At 39.4% G+C, this 19,426-nt stretch overlaps 1 protein-coding gene across 1 annotated transcript in view; it reads left to right on the forward strand.

The window, feature by feature from the left end:
- ARL8A (ARF like GTPase 8A) overlaps positions 1–15,082 on the forward strand; it is a 38,111-nt gene extending 23,029 nt beyond the window's left edge. Inside the window, exons 4-7 of the mRNA XM_034414197.2 lie at positions 4,946–5,039; positions 7,344–7,411; positions 13,842–13,912; positions 14,752–15,082. Coding sequence (XP_034270088.1) covers positions 4,946–5,039; positions 7,344–7,411; positions 13,842–13,912; positions 14,752–14,801 — 283 coding nt within the window. The 3' untranslated portion in view covers positions 14,802–15,082. The remainder of the gene's footprint in view (positions 1–4,945; positions 5,040–7,343; positions 7,412–13,841; positions 13,913–14,751) is intronic.
- The last annotated feature ends 4,344 nt before the right edge of the window (positions 15,083–19,426 follow it).

Genomic DNA, 19,426 nt, shown 5'->3' on the forward strand with positions numbered 1-19,426 from the left:
TTTGGCCCAGCACTTCTAGAGGACTGTTCTGCGGAGGCATCATGACTCCTCAGGGACACTGCCAGGGATGGCTGGCTGAGGGCAGGGCAACCAGAAGGCCTGAGATGGGAGAAGGTTGGCAAGAAGGAGAGTTGAAGCACACACTGTGGTTGTAAATGTGGATGGACTGCCAAGCACCTGAAGTTTGATCACGTGACAGTTCTCCCCTCCCTCCCCCCACATCAAGCTGTACAGGACAAGGTATACTGTATTTTTTGGAGTATAAGACACACCTTTTTCCCTCCTAAAAGGGGGTGAAAATTTAGGTGCGTCTTATACACCGAATGTAGCCCTGCCCATCCACTGGTCCCCACCCTTTGGCCTCTGCCTCACAGCAATTTACCTCCTTGCAGCAAGCAGCAAGAAGAAACAGCCCGTTTCAGCTTCAGCACAGCCTAATTAGCACAAACTGATTGTCCGTTGGATTGGCCTCCCGACTCAGCTGTTTCAGGCTGCAGCGATTGCCATTGCCTATTGCTGTGAGGGCCTCTGCTGCTTGCTTCAAGGAGGTAAATTTCTGGGAGCAGATTTTTTTTCCTTGTGTTAATCAAGCTATGCTGAAAATGAAAATGAAAGTAAAGCAGGCTGTTGGCTGCAACGAGGCAAAATTGCTGGGAGGCAGAGGCAGATTTCTTTTTCTTGTTTTCCTCACCAAAAAAGGTAGGTGCGTCTTATAGTCTGGAGCGTCTTATACTCCAAAAAATACGGTAACTGCTATTTGTCAAGCACCATCATAACTTCAAATGGTTGCTGAATGAGTGATCATTAAGTGAGGACTATTTACATTCCACCTCCCATATCAATTATTTTTAATGTCTTTTCTGCAAGCAAATTCTGTTTAATGTCGAGATATTTTGAGCGAATTAGATGATACTAATGTTGAAAATGTCCCTCTGTCCTTTGCACTAGTTGCATGCTTAATAATAATAGACTTTGGAATAATATAAGACTCTGTCCTTAAATCTTTCAAGTCTCATTCTGATAAAACTTTGGTGAATTTTTCTCATTTATATTCATAGTGATATCTATTGACACACCACAGAGGCATCAAGAAGTAGAATAAAGACATAACATTATAACATTGTGCATGTTATGGTGACATATATCACATATAGTGAATAATATTTTTGACATTACTTCCTCTACTTCATGGATACTTTGACACACCAATACAAAGGGGTGATTTGTGCTCTTTATAGGACAATATTTTTTATGGAATCGTAATATTGAACTCTTAAGCGCCCATAATTCAGAATATCCTTGTAACCATTGGATATATTTTCTCATCTTTACTGTTCTCATGTGTCATGCATAAAGAAACCACTTTTGTATTGGAATACTTTGACACAAAGAGTTGCGTATATACTTAATGTTGCAGAAGAGAAACTTCTTCAGGCTCCCATTTAATTCAAGATCTGATGGTAGGTTACAGGGCCAAGTTCTTACAGGCCACTGCAGATTTTACCATTTCAGAAAAGTTCTTTTGTTTTGTTCCTTTTAATGCTACTTTTCATAAAACCTCATTGATTCTTATGGTATGTGGGCAGAATCACTTTAATCTATTCTGCTTTTTTGGTGCAAGTAGCTAATGTTCTCCTTTTTGAGACTCAGAACAGTCAAAGCTTCTCAAATTCGTCACTTCAGACCACTCAAGCATTTCTGGAACTCTTTCCAGCCTACTTTTTTTTAACCGCGCTATAATCTCTATCAACACCAGCACTGTATTGTATTGTAATAATCAAAAATTGTATGGCAGAATAAATAGATCTTTCCTGTGACATGTTACCCAATGCCTTTAACTAGAAACACTGTGCCAGGGAGTTGTGATTCTTCTCCAGATTATATTTTCAAAAGGTATACTTTGCTCTAGTTTCTACATCATATGGGGAAATGTTCACACAGATATATACCCAGTTCAATAATATAAGTAGATTTAAAAAGACAGAATATGTGCTTGGGAGGTAAATGCTATTAGAGTTTGCATTTTTCAAAAACTTATTCTTACACTGAGCAACCTCAGCTCCAGAGACATATAATTTAGATGCTTGTTTCCTAATTCTTGGGATAACTCCTGGGGTTTTCATTAAAGAATTCATTAGGAAATAAGGATTGGCAAATGGGGAACAGTTGTTTCATGCTAAGGGTGAATCAAAGGGCCCTGAGATTTTGAAGAATTTTTGAAAACTTTGTTTTACACCGTACTTACTCCTCTCAATTTAGGAAAAAAAGTAATGGTTTCTAATTTTTGACAAAGACTGGAATTAGAGGAAAAGCTGGATTTTATTTGTTGAATCTCAATCTAGATAAAGCAGAATTGTGTGCACTTTATGTGTGAATGCTTCGCACGCACATGGAATTAGTCTTTTCAGAATAATACTATAGGAATGGTAAATTTATTACTAACCAGCTGTCTCTTCTGTTAGTCTGCTAGATAGAAAAGAGGGAGAGATATGGGAGAAAATGATGTAGTCTCATAAACAATTGGTATTTGTTTCTTCCCTGCATTCCCATGGATTACTTCAATTATCTCTAAAGGACTTCTTTGTTAGAAACATTCATCTCTGTTCATTCATGTAAAGTCTTATATCAATATTCCCTAATCATCCTTCACATATAACAAGTTTAATTCGCACAATTTTCAATTACAGTAATGCTGCCAGGAATTCTAGAAATTGAAATCCATATAATTGAACAATATCCAGTTCAAGACTACCCTTTTGTGAAGCTGCATCTTTATCCAGGGTCCTTCTGTTTCACCTATGGTTGTCTTTCCCCTTATCAGTGAGTGCAACCTCCAGTAGTGGCCAATCCCTCTATTACTTCTGCAGATGTACATGCTGAATTAGCTCTGTTTTGCTTGGGCCTCCCTTTCCATATAGGCAAGCCAGTAGGTAGTGTTCTGTGCCCTTGTTCACATATATTGGCAAATATTACAAAATAATCCACTCTCTCCTTGCTGTCAAGTAAATGAGCTGAATCTGGATTCTGGCCCAAATTGAGTTTTGGTCCCTGATGCAATGGATATTAATATACAGTATGTGGCACTGTATAAAATAGCATAATCAAAAAGGTACATTTCTGTGTGCTAAAAATTATAAGACTAGGTCTGGAGATACATTTGGCATCTAGCATGTTCTTTGATATTAATAGACTGATAGTTTGTATTTATTTATTTCTGAAAATGTCTTGGTTTCTATTTCCTGTAGACCAGATTTTGGGCTACTTCTCAACTGGGTTTGTAAAGACCAAACACAGTTGAATTCAGCTTTGTTGAAAATGTTGTACTGTATACTGTACTCCAGTTGGATTTTTATTTATTGAATTCTCCTTGAACACTCTATAACGTAATGTTTTCATGTTTTTCTATAACATAAAAAGTGAATCTAGAAAATTTGCAGACATTGTCCTATATTTTCTTCCTGCTGTTTTTTTTAAATGGAACTAGCCTAGCACATTTTGTCTAGTGAATAATTGAACATAGATGTAAGTTCGCCTGTGGTGAATGAAATTGCTGCGTGCAACCAACAGTTAGATTAACTGACTGTTGAATTACCCAATACCAGTTTCCTTTTGGGTGGTTGTTGGTGGTTGCAGTTCTGAAAAGGGTTGTGAATCAGGATGGTCCAATGAAGGTAGAAAGATGGGCAAATTCAGGAAACTGTTAAGATGAAGTAAGAGTAAAAGCCTAACTAATGGCAAAGGTTCTGTTTTCTTGGAAGTTTAAGAAGCTGATAAGAAATGACTCATAGAATACAAAATATCATCTATATTGAATGTATCTGTAAACAGAATCAGTAGTTTAATATACTGCCTTCATTCTCTGCTGTTATCTTTTTTTCTAACACTTAAGAACTTTAACATCTTTAGTAACTTCTTACTAAGATGTGGTTAAGAATATCTGACAAACATCCTGTCTACCCTATACAGCTCTTTTGTGTAATTTTACTTTTTAATGAAAGTAATCTTCAAATGAATATGAATGTAGATTGTACAAGTAGAATTGTGCATACTTTAGAAAAGATTGAGAAGGAAGTGCTTTCTGATCTTGAGCAATTACAACACTTCTCTATTATTCATTCAACAAGTTCTATTTTTTCCCCCTGTGGTGCTGTTTTAAGAACGGGCTTCTTAAAGCCGTGATGGAGACTGCCTGCTTTGAAAAATAGCAGAGAGGTGTTGTGTGAGGTCTCAAGCATGTCTAATACATTCTTTTCAAAGTATGTTCAGCCCTGCCTAAGCACTTCTATACACATATTTGTAGCACTAGAATCCCAGTGTAACTACCTCCTAAGGCTGTGATGGTGAACCTATGGCCAGAGGTGACACGCAGAGCCCTCTCTATGGGAACACGCACCGTCGCCAGCTGCTCTTTTGGTTTCCGGCCCGCACATGTGCACTGGCCAGCTGGTCTCTGCGGGTACCGGAGTGCCTGAAAATGGCCCTAAAAATGGCCAAAACCAGCCAAAAAACGGGGCATTTTTTGGGCTGTTTTCCGGCCTTTTCCAGGCCATTTTCCGGGTCAAAAACGGCCTGAAAAACGGCCTGAAAATGGCCCAAAAAACAGGCATGTGTGCGTTGGCCAACTGGTCTTCGGGTTTCTAGCGCTCTGGCGTGCAGACATGCATGCACATTATGTGTGTTCCGGTTTGGGCACTCAGTGCTGAAAAGGTTCGCTATCACTGTCCTAAGGTATGGACAGAAAAAAGTGAATAAAGATGCTGCCCAAATCCATAGGTTTGTAACCAGTCAGTTAATGAGACTAATAAAGTTTAATAATAATCTACTTTGTTTGCTGGAGGCTGGTTAGCTGAAGTTGTACTAAGCTCCTACATAGTACTTTAGGCTGCCACCTGCAACTGCTTCTATCACCTTTCCAGCTCAGTAGTAATGTGTTGTTTCATTCTAGATACATGGTAGATGCTGCAGATCAGGAGAAGATCGAAGCTTCAAAGAATGAACTACACAACCTGCTTGATAAACCACAACTCCAAGGCATTCCTGTAAGCTGATCCAATTCTGGAAAGGCTAAAATATATACAAATTAATTTATTTGATGGATTGAGTAAAAAAAAATAAATCATCTTAATATAATTTATTTTCAAAAACTACAGTCTAGAAGATTACGGAACCAACTACTTCTCATTTTCATGACTATTCCACATGGTGCTGAGATATTTCTTTCTAGGATGTGTAAGTTTTGATGGAAGGATTGTATTGAAAAAGTAAATAAAGGCAGTGGTGGGATTCAAAAATTTCAGCAACCGGTTCGCTGCCCGGTTGCTGGATGGGCGTGGCCATGAGGGCGTGGCCTACTCGACCTCCTGCACCATGGCAGGGGGGCCGTTTTCCCCCTCCCCAGGCTCCAGAGGCTTGAGCCTCCAGGAGGATGAAAACGGCCTCCCCCAGGCACCAGAAGCCAGGAATGGGCCTTTTTCTGGACTTCCGGTACTTCTAGTAGGCCCATTTTTGCCCTCCCCAGGCTTCGGAGGCTTTCCTGGAGTCTCCAGGAGAGCGAAAACGGCCTCCCCTGGGTACCGGAGGCCCTCCGGAGGCCAGAAACAAGCCTGTTTCCAGACTTCTGGTAGGCCCGTTTTTCGCCCTCCCAGAGCCTCCGCACACGCCCTGCACTTACCTGGCATCCAAAACAGGCCGTATGGAGACTCCTGGGAGGAGTGGGTGGGGTCAGCCAGTCCTTGGAACAACCGGTTCAGCGAACCAGATTAAAATTAACATCCGGTTTGCCTGAACCAGTCCGAACCAGCTGAATCCCACCCCTGAGTAAAGGGCAGAAACTACTTTTACAACATTGCAGGAGATAGGTGTGGCCCTCTTATTTGGAATGCAAAAAAGAAAAATATCACACAATTAGCTCCAAGAAAGTAAGGCTGAAGTTTACTAATGTAAATAATACTTAGTTTTTTAGGGCATCCACAGTTAAATATTTTCTCAGCTTCTGATGACTGCATGGATATAAAATCATGTAGTTTTCTTGGCAAACTTGGCTTGCTATCTTCTTCTTCCAGACTGTTTTTATTTTTAACACTTTAGTCTATAGCTCTGGAATGTTCTGATGGTCTCCCATCCAAGTACTAACAGAGCCTGACACAGAGCCAGAGTTGGGTAGGTGTTCCCAATGGCTACTGTTCAGAGAGAAAATAGAAGATAGAAATAACACACTGTATTACTGCACACACTGTAAAGATATATGTAAATCTAAGTGCAACTCTGAGTGTTTCTACCTTCTATGAATTAAAATCCTTTCCTTAGGGTTTTCATTTTTTTTTAGCTATAATAGCTTATTTGAGGCAAAAAATGTAAATATGTAACACATATTTGCAATTATATTAAATTATTATTATTATTATTATTATTATTTATTGAATTTCTATACCGCCCTACTCCCGAAGGACTCAGGGCGGTGCACAGCGCCCACAAATATACGGAGAAGGTCATTTCACTCCTTTCTTTAAACCAGCTGCTACACAGAAATGCACTATGTTGCCTTTTTAAAGATCTGTAATTTCCATTGCTTGCCAGATCCTTCAACTTTTACACCAGTGGAAGTATGGCCTTTAGCAAAATAAATGGGAGATAGATGTCTTTAGGAGAGAGTTTCATGGTCCAAATATTAATAAGAATAGCTCCTGAAAATTAGGAAGTCAAGAATTGTGTATGGTACAGATAAAACAGTTATCAATCAGGATGCTGCCATTTGAACTGGCCCATAGGGAGCATTGCCAAGGGTGAAGTAATTGCAGAGAAAAGAAGCAGATACTCTTTTGGGTAGCTAGGTTTTAATAGCATATCTGGACACTAGACAACTTTCTGTTTATTGGTTACAAAAGATGTATTGGCTGCCCCCAGGGAATACATTTAAAGGTTAATCAAATGCCCTCCCATGTGCATTTGATTTTTCCCATGAATGTCTTTCCAAGTGAACCACTTAAATTATTTTACATGGCTAATGTTATTATTCATATCTACATTTAGCCTTAAAACAATGCAATGTTTTGCTTTTTTTGTAAAGTCCATATAGCATTTTACAAATTGGTATTTTAAATATTTGTAGAGACAGCTTTCCTATTATCTTTTCCTCTTTCAAGCCAAGTTGTATTTTTTCCAGCTTCATGCTTGGCAGACTTTCCCTGGATTATAAAGGAAATTCTTGAATTCAGAAAGTGTATTGAAAACACTGGTGCACAAGATATATCTTGTTTGAACAATGGAGTCACTTCAGACTGTTCCATAGTTCTTTGTAGCTTGCACGTATCAAACTAAGAGCACTGCCCTATTCTGTTTTGCAGGTCTTAGTTCTTGGGAACAAGCGAGATCTGGCTGGTGCCTTGGATGAGAAAGAGCTCATTGAAAAAATGTAAGTGTTTATTGTTGTCTTCAGTATCTCCAGTTTGGCTGGAGTTGCATCAATTACTTGAGTTTAGTTTCTTGGAAATCACATCTGGATACATTCAGCATGATTATGCAGTATACAATTTTTATATAAAGGGCAGAATAAAAATATAATAATAATAAATGATAGTTATGGTATTATAAAATTGCACTGCTTATTTGCACAATCTAAAAGATATAAACAATATAAACATAAAATACTTGAGCTGGCTGCGTGACTTTGGGCCAGTCACTCTCTCTCAGCCCAACTTGCCTCAAAGGACTGCTGTTGTGAATAAAAATAGGAAGAAGGGAGACGTATTAAATATCCCAAAGGTGCTTTTTCAAAATGCAAATGGACTTTCTTGTTTTCCTTGAAGACATTTTGCTTCTCATCCAAGAAGCTTCTTCAGTTCTGACTGAAGAAGGAAAACATGAAAGTCCAGTTGCCTTTTGAAAAAGTACCTTTGGCACAACCATGGCTTGGATGACTGAGAATATCCATATAGTACTAGATACGTTCGCCACCTTGAGGTATTTACAAAAAATAATAAGGGCAGAAATTAAAACTAATAATAATAAAAATATCTAATACATCCAAGATTGAGCCACAGTGGCGCAGTGGTTAGAGTGCAGTACTACAGGCTACTTCTGCTGCCTGCTGGCTGCCTGCAGTTTGGCAGTTCAGATCTCACCAGGCTCAAGATTGACTCAGCCTTCCATCCTTCTGAGGTGGGTAAAATGAGGACCCAGATTGTTGGGAGAAATATGCTGACTCTGTAAACCGCTTAGAGAGGGCTGTAAAGCACTATGAAGCGGTATATAAGTCTAAGTGTTATTGCTATTCAGGTTACCCCAGCAAAGCCCTTCATGGCATAGGGCCAGATTATATGAAGGGCTATCTATCTCCAGTTGTTTCTGCCCAACTGTTAAGCTCCAGCAGAATGGGTATGCTTCGAGTTCCCTTGATTAAACAATGTTATCTGTTGGGGCCTTGGAAGCCTTCCTTCTGCATTGTTGTACCTGTGCTCTGGAATAGTATTTCCCAGAAATCTATATGGCTCCTGGTCCGATGATGTTCCATGACATCACTGAAAATTTGGCTTTTTGTAGATGTTGTGACAGGGTACTGTAAGTTTTTGCATGGCATGTATTATTTAGTTTTTTCTGAATGCATATCAGTTATTTCTTTTCATTGTTCTTTTGGACAGACCAGGATTTGAACTTTATATTTTTTCTTATGTATCTGGAGTCAGGTGTTCTTTAAATCAATGTAAGTAAGTAAATAGCATAAAATTAAAAATATCGACAGATACTTGCCAACAATCCCATGTTCTGGTCAGAGAGCACCCTCCTCTTCTGCAAGAATGAACAAGTAGGTCTTTCAAGCTTTCCTGAAGTCTAGAATGGATGAGGCTGATCAAATTCCTAAGTTCCTAAGATCAAGTTCCTTTGCAACTAAGAGTTGCAAAGAGTGGAGCTAACTACTGAGAATCTCTATTATGTGACAGTCCCATATAGACAGGATTTGGAGGAAATGGCCCTATTTGATCTGGTTGTATAGGCAATTTCCATCATGTCATCTGTTTGGCCTAGGGACATAATATATAGATATCTTCAGCATAATATTGATTCCAAACCCCATGACAGGAGATGACTTCCTTAAGCAATTTCATAGAGATGTTAAAAAGGAGTGGATAGAGGAGACATCCCTGAGACACTCCACAAAGAGTTCTATAGGTAGATCTCTCCCCTGCCACCAAATGGAACCAATCCTTCAAGAGGAGGAAGCACTGCAAAACAGAGATAATTCAGAAGGCTATCATTGTCAATGGTATCAAAAGATGCTGAGAATTCAAGGAGGATTATAAAGTCCAGATCCTGGTCTGTCCAAAAGTCATCCACAAGCCCAAAGTTTCCATGCTCTATTCTGGTTTGACAAATAAAGAGTCCATATCTATTGCCTCTAGGATCCTTTGCAGCTGTAGGATCACTACTTTTTCTACAATATTTCAGGTTGAAGAGAGGAAACAGATCTATAACTATCCAACATTGGATTGAGTAAAGCTTTCTGACTGGGGTCTGATTACTGCTCTTTCAGATATGAGAGAAACATATTCTCAGGCAAAAATTACACATACACACAAATTGCATGCGTCCACTCATGCACATGTAATAGATTTTAAACAACAAATCAAACCTTGTCTTCACAGAATCATTTTGAACAATCAGTATCTCCATTGTGTAAATAACAAACCAGTTCAAAGACCAAAAGTGAGCCATGTCTTCAGTCCAGATTTTAGTCTCTAGTAGCAGTTTCTTTCCAACAGAGCAAAATCATGTTTGACTCTAAGCTTGATGAATCCAAAGTTCTTCATAAACTAATAAATTCCAAGTTTTCAGTATATCACAGTTTCTTTAATTTTTTTTATGTTCACCAATCATTTTAACAACAGTTTGAGTAGGCCTTAAATCAGGACAACTGGAGTAGGCCACCCGGAGTCACTGTGTGTTGGGTAGACATAAATCTCCTTAATAAAAAAACAAAGCCCCAAATCTCTTCAAGCTTCACTTTTATTGGTGGGATTTTTGAAGAAATGTGGAGCATACCACAAATTGCTTCAGTCCTGTGTATTTTATTGCTGCAGTCTTGTGCATTTTATTGCTGCAGTCTTGTGCATTTTATTGCTGTATGTTTCTTCTTTTTCTCACACCAGAGCAATTTATTAAGCAGCATTTGCTTTGAGTTCCAGATTAATCAGTGCACTTGCTTGCTTGCTTATTGATTGATTGATTGATTGATTGGTTCGATTTATATGCCGCCCTTCTCCGGAGACTCAGGGTGGATTACAATGCGTTAAGCAATAGCCTTCATACTTTTGTATATACCTGCTTAGTAGGGCTTTCGACCCCCCCCAAGCGGTGTTCTTTTTTATACAAAGTCAGCTTATTGCCCCCACAATCCGGGTCCTCACACACTATTTTTTTCCCACACTATTGCAGTATCACCTTCTCCTGCTTTTTTAATCCAATTTGATACTCCCAGTTTCCTCTTTACCATCAATGTTCTCCCACCTAAAAAGGAAATATTTTCACTGCCAGAACCTTCCTGAACAATGACTCCTGAGATTTCTGAAAGAGGGAGATCTGCTTCTAAGGACATTCAGGCCTAATATCCAGGCAGTATTTCGGCAGACTTCTACCTAGTTGAACATCTGAAGTATAATACTGAAGCTTGCCAAGGCATTCATTCCTGAACTCGTACAAGTCTAACTAACTTGATTTATGGACTGTATTTTTTTCAGATGTACATTTGCTTTTTAGATTATTTGCCTTTCCAGCGCTGCTATGAATTAATGTCCGTCATTGTTGAGAATCTTGGTTATAAAATAAAACTTAATTCATTACATAGTTATATCTCATAATAGAAGTCCAAAGAGGAATCATTTTAATTTGTTGTAGAAAAGGCAGCATAGAAATTGGTGGCATTTTAAAGCTTGCCAGTTGTATTTGATATAATATTGTCATTTGCATTTGGTAGTAGTAATGAATAAATTGTGTAATAATTTTGTTTTAGTGAAGTTATTATATGAGTTTGCAAATCATCTGAGGCCTTGGAGAATAATATATTCAAGTATGGTGTAGTTTATTGATAATACATTGTAGGTTTTTTTCAAGCCAGGAAAGCAGGTAGCAGTCTTCGGAGATACTATCCCATGAATGCATATGATGATGGTGGTGGTGATGAATCTCAGAAAGAGCAAAAGACTTTGGGCAGAAGAGCCCAGAAGGCATTGCTCTGTATCAGCTATTTGCTTCAGAATTGAAATAATTGGAAAAGGGCACAATGACAAAACAGATTGCACACTACATGGTTTTAAGCGTTTAGAAAACATAGAGTACATAGAATCATAGGGCTAGAAGGGACCTTGGAAGTCTTCTAGTCCAGGAGTCTCCAACCTTCTAGTCCAGGGGTCTCCAACCTTGGCAACTTTAAGGCTTGTGGACTTCAACTCCCAGAGTTCCTCACCTGGCTGAGGAACTCTGGGAGTTGAAGTCCACAGGTCTTAAAGTTGCCAAAGTTGGAGACCCCTGTTCTAATCCAACTCCCTGTCTATGGCAGGAGACCTTGTACCATTTCGGACAAATGGATGTCCAATCTTCCGTTGAAAACCTCCAACAATGGAGCACCTCAACAACTCCAGGAGGCAAGCTGTTCTATTGATTAATTTTTCTTACTGTCAGAAAATTTCTCTTTAGTCCTTAGCATATTTCAAGACAAATTATAGGGCTAGAGCCATCCACAATTTTTATTTTCAACAGATGGTTTCACAACCCTATGGGACTAAAAGCCATCTTCAAAATCAAAATGCAACTGGATATCCCATTGTTTGAACACTGATAATAGGGTTTCTGGCCATGAAGCTCCTTCCTTAGATTGTGTGTTCTATTGTTATAGAACAAAACAGAGATACCACTTACTGAGAAAATTACAGTCCTGGGATAATCCTGGAAATAAAAGCACTATGAACCCAGATTGGGTCACAGAAATGCAATTTGCTGAAAGAAACCAACATACTCTTCAAGTTTTTCACTGCCTTTGCCACATGGTGGCACCATAGGCAGGCAAGTATTTCTCATTTCTCCTTTTTCCCAGATAGGCTGAACAATAGTTGGCAGGGTTCACATATTTGAGGAATTGTTTTTATGGTAATATTTTCTGCTAAAATAAGGAGAAGACTCAAGAAAGCAAGGACTCATTCAAAGTACGCAGCTTAAAAAAATAGAAGGGAATTGGGAGAGGGAAAGAAATATCCTTGGCCAAGTTCTGCCTATGAAGGAGCCAAGAAGGATTCTGCTATCCTTATTAGGTTCCACTTTCTTTGTAAGATTATGATTTTTGTTCCTTGGCACTTTTCAACACCCTGCAATAAGAAACTAATATTTTTCTGTAAAGGTGGTATAAACTAAGATAATTGTATCTGAAGGAGCCCATAATCTTATGCAGACCTTCTTAGGCAAGTGAGACACTGGAGTTACCAAATCTTCCCTAGTTGGTTTTTTCCCCTCTCTTGGCAAGTGAGTTTGGGCAGTGAATGATGAGCATTATCATGTGCCAGTGCCATTAATATTTTTGGTGGAAGTAGCAACCATTTTCCTTTGAGCTCTTCAGAAGATGCTGAGGTGAGAGAGGGTAACACGTACTATTTTATTTCGCTATTTCAGGGTATTTGGTGTGTTTTCTGTGAATGATGCCCAAGTCTGCTCATCCAGCAAAGTTACCCATCTGGGTTCGAATCGGGTGAAATCCAATTTTTTCCCCTACCGGTTCTGTGGGCGTGGCTGGGGAAGGATATTGCAAAATCTCCATTCCCACCCCACTCTGGGGCCAGCCAGAGGTGGTATTTGCGGTTCTCCAAACTACTCAAAATTTCCACTACCGGTTCTCCAGAATCTGTTAGAACCTGCTGGATTTCACCCCTGGTTTGAGTAGCCTGGATTTTGGGGGCATCTTGATCTCATAGATGTCAACAAATCCCAGCCTTTCTCAAGCTTTGAATATAGGCCACAATTGTTAACTGCCAGCTTTCACCCAACTTTGCAGCTTCAAAGTTAAGAGAGGGTTGACCACTCACTAGAAGGCAGTCTCATACTCGCTCTGCTATTCAAAATCTATGGATGCTTATTTATAAGAAGAAACTGTCATGTTGCTTCCCCACTCAAACTCATAGAATTTTCTGGAATAGCAGAGTTCATGTTAGTCCTATCTAATTGTTGGGTGGACTTTTCTACAGCATATTTTAATCAGATATGGCTGTCAGAGCTAATTTAGAAATCTGTTCCATATGCATACAGTAATGAAATCATGATTTTTTAACGATACCAACAGTGTGCAAATATGAAAACTTTCTCACATGTCTGCCTCTGGAACACATTGCCAGTTGGAATTTGGCAATCTTCAATATTTAAGAGCTTTCCTATTACTATTGTTATCCATTTATTGCACTTTAGTAATGGAAAGTTATATTTATTTTTATTATTTATTTTTCTCATACTTTATCCTGGAAATCAAGTTAAAATGGCTTTTATTTTTAAAGGTGGCAGGTTCTTATAAATGTTTCCGTGAAGCCTATGTGAATAATACTTAAATCAGTTGGCTGTGGGATAACATTCCCGAACTTATAGGAGACCCAGAGTGAATAGAGACGATAAATGTGGACAGCAGGGTCTCATGAGTAGTGAGGTCATCATTCAAAAGGAGATGTTCTGAACTCATCCTCTTGTCATTATTTTTGAAGATGCAGGTTGCTGGGACACATTTTATCACTCGTTTTGGCTGGCAATGATCATTTTATGTGAATTGTCCCTTTCTTTTCTAAGACCTCTGATCTTTCGTGCTGTTACTTCTTTTTTAGGAACTTGTCTGCCATCCAGGACCGAGAGATCTGTTGCTATTCAATCTCTTGCAAAGAAAAAGACAACATTGGTAAGCTGGAAAAGAAAAGGCTGGGAAAGATTAAAAGGTCAGAGTATGTAACAACTCAAAAGGTCCTGATGGGGGTTGAATCTGCAGCAAAATCTTAAGAGTTCCTTTGAGGAGACATCCAGTTGCTGGTTTTGCCCATAATGTGGACAGATTCAGCCAAGTCAGCTGAGTTCTATTTTAGAACCCTTTATTATGAGATTTCTGTACAGGGCTGTCTTAACAGCATTATGGGCCCCGAGCAAAGCAGTGTACTGGGGCCCCTACGACAACTACTCACAGGAATAAAAATGTAAATGGTCAATAAAATTAAACATATATTTATTTTATTGGCACTTTCAACAAAATCGGTGTTGAAACATTAAAAACATGCGGGTTTGTCTCATCATCTACGGAAAAAAAAAAGTGTTAATTTCTATTAATGCATGTTAATATTAATTTTAAAAATGCAGTGAAATGTAATAAATATGTTGCTGTATATATATGATAGAAGGTGCATTGAAGGGTTAACATACACAGATTAGTATGGGGCCCCTATGCTCGTGGAGCCCATGGGCAAGTGCCCACCAGGCCCATGCGTTAAGACAGTCCTGGTTCTGTATGCCTTTGGGGCTTCCATTCATTTCATAGTTGGAAGAGGGAAGATTTTGGTCACAGCGCCCTTTGCCTTCTATCAATTCTGTGGGTTGCAAGATTGAATTAGCCAACATTTGAGAAAAGATCTGGCTTTTAGCTGGGCAGACCTCTGCACATTTTATTTCACCACCAGGTAAGCAGAAGAAAGTTTAGCATATCTTTCTTTTCTTCTTGATGGTCATAAATTGTCACCTTCTCTTTGACAGATATCACCCTACAGTGGCTTATTCAGCATTCAAAGTCCCGGCGAAGCTGAGAGCTCTTTGTCCAAGTTTTGGATCGGGAAGATGCGATTGTAAAAGCCAGGCGCACCTCCTCCTTTCTCTTTCCCCATCTCCTGCTCTTTCCATCCCTCTTGCCCACCTCTTTTTCCCTAGATGGGTATTTTTAGGGGACACCAGAACCCTCTTCAGCTGAGATTGAACTCCTGTTTTTATTATAAAGAAACTGTCTGCCCCCCCTCCTCTCTTTTGCTCCTTACTCTGATTTTGGCACTGTTCTGTTGTTGTCAGTGTGTGTACAGTATATATATATATATAAATATATGTATATATATTTTAATTTTTTAATTTAAGCAATTATACTGTTACTAAATGGGGCCTGTCAGCTGTCAAGGGGGCAGCAGCTAATGGATGGGGTGGGAAAGTAACAAATGCAGTATTGGGGATGTCACAAGCAGCCACAGAACAAGTGGGATCTTGCTGGGTACAGAGCATAACTTTGGGTGATACTCTCCCTGCAAGATAGCTCTCTCCTTCCATCTTTAGCACCTCTTTTCTCCTTCTGTATATGGCATGATTATTGGGGGCGGGGGAGGCATCCCCAGGAGAGTCTCCTAGAGCAGTATTTGCATTTAATCGTCTGTGCAAGACTTTAGGGAAGAGCCAGTGCAGGTTTTTTTTTCCTTTGCCATTAAATCCTTAGAAACAATGGCCAGTTTGGTTCTTTTCCAGCAGGCAGGAGTGAAGCCCTTTGATCTGAGCTTTAAATCTCATTCACCTTGCACTTGAAGATACAGAACACCATCTCTTGTTGCTGCTGCTGTGTTTCAGAACCATACCTGATATATGCTGGATGCACTCCTTCTCTTTGAAAACCTGTAAGACAGCTTTCTTTGCAAGGATCAAGACATTTCCCTGAATGGAAGCAGGTAGTGCCTGATGTACATCCTGTGACTATGTAGATGACTTAGAATTCTGGTGTACTGCCAAAGTGACTAGGTTTGGATCGCCAGCATTCCCTGAGTCCATATTTTAGGCTGTCTCCTCCCTCAGACATTTGTGGATTGTTAAGGAACAGAATGACTTGTGTAAAGGTTCCATTCAAAAGCCTTTTGAGCAAGGCAGAGTTTATAGAATGGTTCACTCAAAGCACAGACCTTGTTTGAATTCTAGAGCAGGGAAGGAATGCAGAAGAGGCTGTCTTTGCCCAGAGCTCAAGATGAAGCTGTAAAAGCCAGGATTCTTTTCTCTGTATCCTTTAAGCTTAAATCCTTCCTCCTCCTTCCACCAATGCACAGAGAGCTATGGAAACTTTGCTTCTCAAACTCAAGGATGAAGTTTTAGGATAATCGAGTAGAAGAGGGAATTTCATTCTGTGAGTTTGTATAAGAAACCCCTTGGATTATAGCGTGCTTGAGTTTCTGGCAAAGGCCATGATATTCCTGGCTAAGGGAGGTCAGTCTAGGCTACTGCTTTCTATGTCTCCTTTTGACTCACTCTAGGACTTAAAGCAGAGAAGCTCAGGAAGTGAAGCTATGAAAATTATTTAAAGATGCGATAAGCTAATACTGTTTCTTGTAAAGATAGTTGATGCTGCTGGGTAGCTATATCTCTTTCTGTCCCATGTAAGCTATTGACAGGTATATAGTCGCAGGGCCCATCCTGCCATGAGCTGCTTCCCTCAAGAGGGGGAGGGTGCTTTCTAATTTCATTTTTTCTTTTCTCATCATTTTCACAGAACTGCACAAGGAAGCATTTTACTTTTTTAATTTAATCAATTGTATAGTGTCATTTATTCCTTTTTTAAAAATACATTTTTGGCTCATACTATGACCTCTGGAAAACAAATCTTGTAACAGTACTTTTTTTGGCTCAAAATAACAATAAATTAACAATTTTATGTTGGTGGTGGTTGCACTGTTACCTTTTTTCTTCAGGTGGTTTGTTCATACTTTCTTTCATGCTGTAGCCGAAGTTTTGATTCTTCTGAGGGTTTTTTTCTATTGTGGAAGAGCAAAAATCTCTCCATTGCCTTGAAAACAGAGACCACAATAATAAATAAAGGAATTTGTTCTTGAGAAGTTACAAATGTCATTCTAGAAAGGCTAGGAAGGAACCAAGCTAAATCTCTCCCAGTATTATTCTTCTGGTAAAGATGTGAGTCTCTTTGTGGGATAGCTTCAGTGAGATTTCTGCAACAGCATATTCTTCAGGTTGCTCAGACTACGATTCCCATTATTCTCAGCTAACATTCTCACTGACCATGGAAATAGTAGGCCAATAAAGGGAATAAATCTGGTGTTAAGAAACAGATGTTTAGGTCTGTTTCAGGGTGTTTTAGCCATTTTGCCAGAAATTTAGACAACACAGTAGTGTAGCTCCATTTCTAGAATGTAACATAACTCTTCTCTTATACCAAACTGACTGGAACCCACTAATAAAACTCAACATTTTGACTTTAATTTAAACTTATTTTTTCCAAGTTCTGATCCATGATAACTTCAGCATTATTTTAGAATCTGGTTAAGGATCAATCCAAGAAGCTATATTGTATAACTGATTGGGTGTCTCTGGAATAAAAACAGGAATGGTCTGAGCAAGTGCTAAAACAGCAGCTCAACTAAGTCTGGCCAAGTCATTATGAGAATTTTTGTGTAAAACAAGAATCTGGAGGGCTCCAGATTCTCCATATCCTAGGTCAGTCCCCATCCCCCCAACATAATGCTTTCCAGTTGTTTTGGATTTCTATAGATCTTCTGTAAGCATGATTGGCATGTTTCCCCTCGGGCCGTAAATAAATTTTGATTTGAATTGAGTATGATTAGCTGCTTTGAATTTGGATTAATTCCCCAGTCTAGTATGCTAATAGCCACTGAAAATCCCAGTGCATGACCTGTTTGCATTTTTAAATTAAACCTCCAAGGAATCTCCAAATTGGATTGTGTTGTTGAGGAAACTCCTACAACTTGCCATGGAAACCCTGCTTTCTGTGGTGGATAATGGGAAATATTTGACTATAAATTCTGTCTACATAGTTGTCAGAATTCACTGCCTCCTCCTATCGCCTATGTATATTCTAGCTCATGTCCTCTCCTGCAGTGCCATTTTTGCCCAACCGTGCATTGCAAAATAAAATTTTGGAGTGATCTATCAATTGAGTTGTAGGGCTGCCAGTAGAAACAATTTCCCTTTCCGTGATGATATACCTTGATTATGGAACCCTCTTCTATACTTGGTCTTGTTACAATCTTCACCTAGCAACTGCTCATGTCTTCCATACAGGTCCATAGTTAAAACTGCTCCACTGATATATTCTTACCCTTACGTACTGTACAGGCTGGGGCAAAATGACAGTACCTCAGATATTTTCCCTGATCTTGCGAACTATAGGAATATGACTGCTTTTTTTAAACCTTACATCAGCAACTATGCAAATCATGAAACAGTTTCTGCCATCTCATCCTTGTATACTAGGATCATTCGAGATTCTTTTTACAGTAACAAGTCTGAGCAATTGTCTTGGAAATAGCTGCCCTATGTATTTGCATGCTTTGGGGGTGGGGGCAAGGGCCGGTTGAATTGAATGAAGTTTACCCTTCCTGATTTCAATTTCTTTGAAATTCTCAACCCTTTCCTTTCTTTTCTTGCCCTCCCCCAGTTCTGCAATATTCCAGGAAGGCTTGATTGGTCTCTTTTTTTTTCCACCCTCCATTCCCCACCCCCAGTGTTCTGACCAACCAGGAGCTGTGACAACAAGCCTAGCATTGTTCTTGCTTGGCCCTTGCTCAGGGGAAGCCAGCAGGGAGAGCATAGTATGAATAGCAGCTTCCATCCATTCCCCTGTTATACTGCTAGATATTCAGGTCACACTAGTGCTTTGGCTACACACCCTTCAACCATCCTGGTAGGGCTTGGATCAAGAGTCATGAATCAAGACAGCAGCCTCCTCTCACTCTGTATCTCTGTCATAATTGTTCGGTCTGGCTTCAATCACTTGAGATTCCAGAACATTATCAGCTTCTTTGTTGGTAACAATTATATGTTAGCTTATATGTATGTGGTCTCCTGAGTTTTTTCTTAAAACTGGAGTGGCTGTCATTCCTACCATCCCAGCATCATCTCTACCACTGAACTACAAAGTGATGCAAATAAAAATGATTGAGTCATTTTTTTTTCCTGATACACTTTTATGTGAAGGCTACGTGGAGATCAGAAAGGATGTGTCTATGGTTGTATTGATGTTATGGCCAAAATTTGGAGAAGTGCAGAATTATCAAACCATTGCTGTTTCACTGTCTTCTGTGATATATGTACAGCTGCTGGTGCTGCTTCATCAACTCTAGCCCCGTAGACTTTGTTGAAGTGGGTGGAGTCTAAGTGATGTACATAAATAAATTAAATAAACAGCCCATTTCTGTGAACAATTTCTTCCTTCCCTCCCATTCCTTGGCTTTTGAGTATAAGCCAAAGAAGAGAGTGTAATAAATTAATACATTGTGGGACAAGGTTCTAGCAGCTTTTTGAGGATGGAGGAGGCGCACAAGAGGAATATTGGGGAAATCAGGCTGAGACTGTAGAGTTAGCCAAGTTGAGAGACATGCAAGGGGCAGGGTTTTTTTGTCCATGTGTGGCATCTTGTCATTGTATTCTCACAATTTTT

The sequence above is a fragment of the Pantherophis guttatus genome, chromosome 3 (genome assembly GCF_059756535.1).
Source record: "Pantherophis guttatus breed Tessera chromosome 3, ASM5975653v1, whole genome shotgun sequence".
In the NCBI taxonomy this organism is placed as follows: domain Eukaryota; kingdom Metazoa; phylum Chordata; class Lepidosauria; order Squamata; family Colubridae; genus Pantherophis; species Pantherophis guttatus.